This window comes from Gavialis gangeticus, unplaced genomic scaffold (genome assembly GCF_001723915.1).
Source record: "Gavialis gangeticus isolate Ggan-Ray unplaced genomic scaffold, GavGan_comp1, whole genome shotgun sequence".
In the NCBI taxonomy this organism is placed as follows: Eukaryota; Metazoa; Chordata; order Crocodylia; family Gavialidae; genus Gavialis; species Gavialis gangeticus.
Window position 1 is genome coordinate 9,022,805 of NW_017729003.1, and position 8,066 is coordinate 9,030,870.

Below are 8,066 nucleotides of genomic sequence, written 5' to 3' on the forward strand. Positions count from 1 at the left end.
GACGCTGGGGAGGGGGAGGGGGGCATGGCCAGGCTGCCTGACGCAGCATGGGGGCCCCAGCCCAGGGCCGGAGGTGCCACAGGCCTCCCCTCCTCTTCCCTCCCACCCCTGCCAGGGCCAGACTTGCTCCCCTGCTGCCCACATGAATTGGAGACTCTGCTGTACCTTGGTTGGAACGGGAGCAGCTGGAGGCCCACTTCTGCAGGACTGTGGGGAGCAGGGGGCTCTGGTTTGGGAGCAAGGGCACCAGCAGGGACTGGGGGAGAGGGGCTGCGGGTCAGGACTGAAGGGTACCAGAATGGCTGGGGGGGGCACAGGGTTCTATGGGTTGGAAATGAGAGGCAGCAGCAGGGATGGACGGGCTGTGGGTTCGGAATGAGATAGTTGCCCCTGTTCTCTTCTCTCCCCCCCCCCAAGTGTCCTCTTTTTTTGGAATTGGAAATACAGTAACCCTGCATAACTGGCAGTTTGGCAACAATGTATTAAGTACTGGACTCTGTTTTATGTATGTTCAAGCATGTCCTTTGTAGGCATGGTCCTATTTCTGCTATGCATGCAACAGTTCAGATTCACAGAAGTTTAGGGCTGGAAGTTGCCTTTGGTGAGTGACTTGCCAATAGCCCAACTGACTTGTATTGTAATACTCTAGAGCCAATTGCAAGAAAGCAGGTGTTTGGACACCGAGTCAGGTTTTTTGTTCCAATGATGAAGTAAACAGTTTACATTTGAGGCTGCAGTTAAATGAACTTTTAGGATACTCTGCTCAGAAGTTAGGTCAGTTGTAGCAATTCAGGAATTCTTGGCAATGTAAATCATGAACATTTTTTTTTTTTTTCTATTCCTGCCTATAAGAAACGGAAAGATTTATGTAGCTTTCCTGGAGAAAGAGATGCTTCAAATTAACTTGAAGTTCAGAAACTATCTGTTTATCCAAGTACTGTTTTTAATTAAGGCAGTAATTAGTGATTAAGAATTAATGCATGACAAAGTTTATCCTAGATGGTGAATCAGTGTAGAAGTTAGGATACAAATCACTCATTGCCAAATAAGGATTTGTGCTGTGATTTAGTAGTGATGATTCTAGGGCAAGTATCTTGTAACTTAATATATTTATATTTGCCCGTAAAGGAGAGAGAATGTAAAGGCTATTAAAGTACAGTTGTAGTCGAAGGTTAATGATCAATCAAATAGAATATGACTGGTGTGATATGTTAATTTATTAAAAAAAAAATTTGTTTACTGCATTAGGACTGCTTGAATAAGATCCATTTGGAACAGTCATTAGGCCTTGGCAGGTATGCTGCATTATGAGTGTTAATTGTGCTGAGAATCTAATTCAGTGTACATTGCAGTAAGCAACCTAATGAAAATGAATGCTAATTTATCAACACTATTACTATGCAGGCTGTTAGTGAGATCTAACTGCTGGAGTTCCCACTCTGACCATCTGATGATAGTCAAAGGTGGCTTAGTGATACTGTGGAAGTATATTAAAATGGTAATTATGGAGACCCTTAGATTTATTTTATTTTCTCTTCATGGCTATAATTTTTTCCCTCTTCAACCGTATGTACAGAGTGGTTGTAAAGCTTTCAGAATAGTAGCTCTGAGTCTTGTTCGGCTCATGGGATTCCTTTTTTGCTAGTTTTCAATTTTGTCCATTATCCTTTGAAATATTTGTATTTTGTTCTTAGCAAAATGGAACTTCTTCCCTTTTTGATTTGGTCAATGCCACTATGAGATCAGCTGAGAGTTTAGTTTTTCAGAGCTAGAGTCTCACGCTTGAAGGTGGTCTGATGTCAAAGCTGAACAAATGTGTGAAAAACATTCAGTAACAGAAAAAGAGTCCCATGTAGATTATATCCTTTTGAAAAGCCTGTCAACCAGGCTTATTCCATCAAACAAACAAAAGGTTATTTTTTTTTCCGTTGGAAGCATCTCTACTAGAGTTGGCTTAAATTCAGAATCTTCTAAATGCACCTGAAGTATTAATGTTTTTGTGTTGAAATGACCTAAGAAAGTTGTATGCATGTATTGTAGACAAATGTGTGTGTAAGGCAAGCACTAAATATTTGGAGTATTGTCATTTTGTTACTGGGTTGTTTTTTTTCTAATTTCAAATTTAATCTTTAACTTGGTACATCACTCTTTCTTCTTCCTTAATTATCCATGTTACATCTTGTCACAGATTCACCCCAAAACAAAGTTACTTCTAGGGGTTCACTATGTGGATACTCTCCCAAATTAGGTTCACTCTGTGTTTAGTCTTTAATTTTAGCCAGTCCAAACTGTGTTCAGTCTTTTATTGTTCTCATAACTGTATGTGTTATAGTATTTGGTATAGTTGTAATTCTGATGTAACTTTTATATTTCAGCCAAGGCTGTGTCAGGAAGGTAGTGATTAACTTGAGCAGTCCTCATCTCTTCACCCTTAAATGAGTTAATGGCTGAGAATTAGTATTTGACTTGGGCTGCTTACTGGTCCCCCATGTGGGTACACTAAGAGGCACAGGAAGCCTGTTTTTGGCCAGACAATGATAAATGTACATTTTATAAGAAGAGTGTACTAGTTTGATTAGCAAAGTGTCATACAGGAGAGATTAATATTGGATTAGTGAAGGATATCTAAAAAGGATGCACATTTCTGGTCTAGTAAATGAGCACCTTCAGATGTTAGGCATAGCATGAGTCCCACTAAAAATGAAGGGGTGATGTCTGTTAATTGCCAGACTGGCAGTGGTACTTAAAGCCTGCCTTGAAGCATGGCTTGAAATTCAGTCTTCCTGGGTTAAAGTGTGGGTGGGTGGTTGGGGGGGAAGTGAGGATTAGGTTCCCTAGCCAAGGAAAAGCAAGCTGATGGAGAGATGCAGAAGGCTTTGGCATGAAGTCAGAGGTGGAGTCTGCTCTCTGTCATGGGAAGCTGGCTAAGGACTGTATTTTAGGATTTATGGTGCCGGGTAAGAACAGATCAGTGTTCTGGTATTTTCTTTTATATCTCTGTATCAGTGTATGGTTACTGATTTCTCATGCTTGTTTTATAATAAATTCTTTTGTTGTTTCCTTGATTGCCTGTGAAAGGGGTGATTTTTTGCGACAGGTGATATTCCAGGCTGACTCTATGGAGCGGGGGGACCTGTAACTTCTACAACCCAAAGTGGGGGCATCTCAGGGTTTGCAGAGATTTCCACCACTGCAGCTTCAGGGCCCAGTATAAGGCAATGGAACGGGGGTTGCTGGGACCAGGAGCTCTCCCAGGGCAACCTTGGTCTATTACTTGGGGCAAGTGGCAGCACAGTGGTGAGAAACTCAAGGCTACAGTGGTTTCCAGCAGACAAGCTTGTGACACATGCCTTGACTCATTTCTTCCATGGTTTTTTTTCCTGTTACCAGGCCTGTCCTTTTCCCCATTTTTTTACTCTCTTTTTTTGCCCTTTTCTCTACTTCCTTTTAATTTTTCTTTCCTTATTCTTCCCTTCTTACTTTTCCCATTCCCTGCATCTTTCTGTTCAACTTTCTCTTCACTACCCTTCCTTTCTTCCTTAAGTCCACTTGAATCTTGTTCTGGTCTCACCCAAGGTTTATTTCTAATGCCAAGTTTTAGGCCTCTCAGAGTGGTCCTGCTTCTCCAAATTTGTTCCAAACTTCAACTTCTGTTCCTCAGTACTCCTGCAACTCATCGTTATAAGGTTTGAACCTTTTAAATGTGAAGCCAACTTCCTGTGATGGAGTATCAGATCATGCCCTACCTCTACTTTCTTTTCTTTGCCTTTGAAAATGGAGCTGTGCTGTTTTGTGCTGAGGTCAGGAAAGACCTGTAGCTTTTATACCTCCAGCACTGATGCTTGAATACAAGGCTTATTTCTTACCTTAATAAAATCCTATATATTTCTAAACTAAAGTTTGCTATGGATTTAGAATTAAGAGCAATTTGAAGCAGAGATGTCACTTGCAGTATATTATGTATGTTTTACCAGCTGATGGAAAAACAGCAGTGATTATTGAAGCAATTGTGAGCAGAGCTGCAGTTAAAGGGAAAAGATTACCAACCTTGCCTGTTGCTCTGTTAGGAAGGTTGAATGTTAAAGGTGTTTTTGAAACTGATTTGTGATGAGAACAGTGTACATGATACTAATTTAATTTCTAAATTTTTAGATTTGATCTTTGGTATGAATAATGTCTTGGTCAAGTATGTGATCATTTGTCACTTTCAGAAATCTTTATCCCTTGATATGTATAGTTTTATTAGACCTCAAAAGAGATTCTTCATGTAAATCATGAAAACAATTGCTTCTTGCCTCACTAGCAAGACTTTGAATTGATTTATTATTGCATATTTGCTCCAACCTCTCTCCAAATGTTAGCAACTTTCAATCCAAGTGATGGGAAATACTACTTCGATCTGTCACTGTTTTGCTGTTTATATTGTGTTTTAGTAATACCTGATCTTAAACTATAGCCCAATAAGAGTGCAGAAATTACACTGAAACTTGAAGTCCTCTTGCTCTAGAGCAGTGAAGGCTAACCTTGCTAGGCATGCAACAGATTACAGCCTGCCACTCCCTTGAGTGCCAGTCAAATTCCCTTCATATGTCCAACCTGCTGCTCTGTTTCCTGCTCCGTGCCCTGTGCTCTCTGTGTGATCTGCTGCTCTGCTTCCTGCTCCATCTCCTACCTGCTGCTGTGCTGACTACCCCATCCACAATGTGGTGCATGCCACACACAGAAACTACTTGTCACGCATGCCACAGGCTAGCCATCCCTGTTGTAGAGCCTTGTGTTCTGAACTGAGTTCTGTCAGATCTGGGTTTGGTCTGATAGCATTTTTTTTTTAAATATAAGGTTAGGGGAGATGGTGTTTATGGAAATAAGTCTGAAAAAGCAAATGAATGATAAACTGTAGTGGTGTAGAAAAAAGCTAATGAATGAACAGAGTTACTACTTTTGAACATAGTGGGATTTGAGTCTGATATTTTTGCATATTGGCCTTTGCTCACTGCTGTGTTAGGCTTTCTGCTGATTTTCATAGTTTCGTAGTAGCTAGGGTCAGGAGGGACCTGAACAGATCATCTAGCCTGACCCCCTGCCACAGGCAGGAATGAATGCTGGGTTCACAAGACCCCAGACAGGTGATCATCCAACCTCCTCTTGAATTTGCCCAAGGTAGGGAAGGAAGTTGGTTCCAGATTTTGGCCACCCTAACTGTAAAAAAATTGCCTTCTGATCTCTAACCTAAACCTATTCTCCATCAGCTTATTACCATTGTTCCTCATCACCCCAGGTGGTGCTGGGGAGAAAAGGGCTCTATCTATTTGCTCTTGATCTCCCCTGATGAGTATGTAGGCAGCCACCAGGTTCCCCATCAGCCTCCTCTTGCTGAGGCTGAACAGATTCAGGTCCCTCAGTCTCTCCTCATAGGGCCTGTCCTGCTGCCCTCTCACCAAGTGGATGGCCCTCCTCTGAACCCTCTCCAGGCTGGCCACATCCCTCTTGTACTAGGCGCCACACTTCTGGATGCACTACTCCAACTGCGGCCTGACCAGAGTTGCATAGAGGGGGAGTATGGCTGGTCTTGCTGGCTGCAGTCTGGCATTGGCAGCTCGTGTTCATCTTGGAGCCAATAATGACTCCAAGATCCCATTCTGCCTCTGTGCTTTCAAGAGGGGAACTCCCCAGCCTGTATGTATGCTGTGGATTCCTTTTCCCAAGGTGCAGCACCCTGCATTTGTCTACGTTGAACCCCATCCTATTCTCATCTGCCCACTTTTGTAGTCTGTCCACCCTAACTAATTAAGAACACTTATTTTAAACATAGGAAAACTGCTGCTTGTGGGCCTCAAAAATGTCAAATTGGAAAAAGGTGTGAGCCTAGGACATCTGCAAAATGTTGTAAACATGGTGCATAAAGCAGAAATTAGACAAAATGATGCCTTTTGTGAATGAGGGACAGAGTAACCTGCAGCCATCTTTCCCAACTGTGACCAAGAAATGAAGCCCTGTTCTCTTCCCTTTCTAGTCTTATCCCTCACAAAACTGAAGCAGAGACCAAGTGTTCAGAGCTTGAGAGTCGGGCTTCCAAAAGTATTCATTTAGTTTTAAAAATTCTGATATATATTTTTAAATAATATATTGGGGGCAGGGGGAGGTATTTATTTCCCTTCTGGTTTCTGAACACACTGCAAAATTTTTCACATTTTTTTTTTCTTTTCTGTGAAAGCCTGAAGACTAGAATCTTCATTTAAAAATGAAAGTTAATATTCTCAAGTAATTAAGTGACATAAGGAGTGGAGGCTTTTAGGAAAACAAAGTATCGTAAAACCCAGAATAAAATTGAGTTGATGACACTATCTTCCTTTGGCATTGTATAGCAGCTGTTTCATTTGGAACCTCTTGTGATTGTACAGAATTTTAACAAGACTACTAAATATGGCTGCCAAGAGTACATCTGTCACGGACTGAACTCTCTTTAACGTCTTTTCTAGGTGATGGAATATGAGAATAGGATCCGGGCCTACTCCACTCCAGACAAAATCTTCAGATACTTTGCCACTTTGAAAGTAATAAATGAACACGGAGATTCAGAGGTGTTTATGACGCCACAAGATTTTGTGAGATCCATAACTCCTAATGAAAAACAGCCAGAACGTGAGTAGTACAAGTAGTGTAGCTGTGGTATGTAATGGAGAGTTAAAGTAAATTCTTCTGCTTCTGTTTTTTTAGCCGTGTTGTGTGTCTCGTGGAATGAGATTTATCGTCTAAAGGTGGGTGTGGCACCTCCTGGTGGCCAACTCTAATCCTATATCTTTTCTTCTCTGGTTAATTGGGGTACCTCCCTGTACTTGCCTGCCATACCTTTTGCTATTTAAATTTGGGGGGCTGCCCCAGTCCACCAGAATGATTCCTTTGGTTCTCAGGCTTAGCCCCCAGTCTCTAATGGTCCTTTGACTGCAGCACCTTCCCTAGGCACATTCAATAGCTTTCTTCTGCCCCTTCATCCATTCCCATCCCTTGTGGTTCCAAATGCAATGAGCAAAGCTCAGACATAATTCATTGCAGTGGGTTGACTTTCTACAACCATTTCCCAGGCTTTCCCTCAGTCCCATTGGTTTCAAGTAGCTCTGGCCCTCCTGGGCCCCTGCACAGTTTACTTAGGCTCTGGTACTGCCCCTTTAGCTTTGTATAAGGAGTTTCTGCTTGCATAGCCTAGGATAGTCTCAAATTCCCAGTGCTGCTTCCATCAGCCAAGAGGTCCATCTCCAGCTCTGCCCAAATCAAACTGACCCCACTGCCTCTGGTACAGGGCTTATAGTCCTGGCTCCTCCTCCGTCTGACCTGAGGTCACCTCAGCAGGCTGCTAGCTGCTTATTATCTGGGACTCTGCAGCTTTCTAACTTTACTGCGATTAGGGCTAGGCAGTTAACAGGAGTTGGTCCTTGTTACACTCAGCTTACCATCTTTATTGGTCCATATGCATTCACAGTACCTAGTGCAAAAGGTTTTGATCCCCTATTTGGATGTTACTGTAATAAACATGAGATATTATTGCTTAGGCCTACCTATATTAATGAGTGTGCAATACATGCAACATAGTAAGAGTAAATGTTAGAGGTGCACTGATGCATCAGTCCATATTGGATTGGCACCAGTAACAGAAAAATTAACAATATTGGCAATTGGCTTTTTTTGGCTGGTGTAGCCAGTTAATGTCACTGATAAATGCCATGTGCATGCACACACTGCAGCATGCACATGGTCAGGAATGGAGCCCAGCAGCATGGAGAGCAGAGTCTAGCCAGTAAATCTGTGTGGGGAAAGGCGTATAAGGGAGGGCACAGATCAAGGCCTCAAACAATGAGGGAAGGACAGGCAGGGGCAGGTGCTGCCCAGCCAGGGTGGGGTGTGGGACAGCTGCAGGTGGCTTGTCTAGGGGGTTGGGAAGGGCGGGGGACAGTGGGAGAGGTGTGGGGGGCATGTGCCTGCTCGATTTGTGCATGGGGCAAGGGCAGGCTGGGGTCTACATTTGGCCTCTTCCCAGCAAGGGGGGCTTTGCTGGGGCTATACTCGGGGGG

At 42.9% G+C, this 8,066-nt stretch overlaps 1 protein-coding gene across 5 annotated transcripts in view; it reads left to right on the plus strand.

The window, feature by feature from the left end:
- Window positions 1–8,066, plus strand: part of MICU1 (mitochondrial calcium uptake 1) — a 276,027-nt gene that overhangs the window by 38,945 nt on the left and 229,016 nt on the right. For all 5 annotated transcript variants that reach the window (XR_002095722.1, XM_019507793.1, XM_019507792.1 and 2 more), the window contains exon 3: window positions 6,480–6,642. Coding sequence is in view for 4 of the 5 variants with exons in the window: in XM_019507793.1 (XP_019363338.1) it covers window positions 6,480–6,642 (163 nt within the window). In the remaining variant the exon portion in view is untranslated. The remainder of the gene's footprint in view (window positions 1–6,479; window positions 6,643–8,066) is intronic.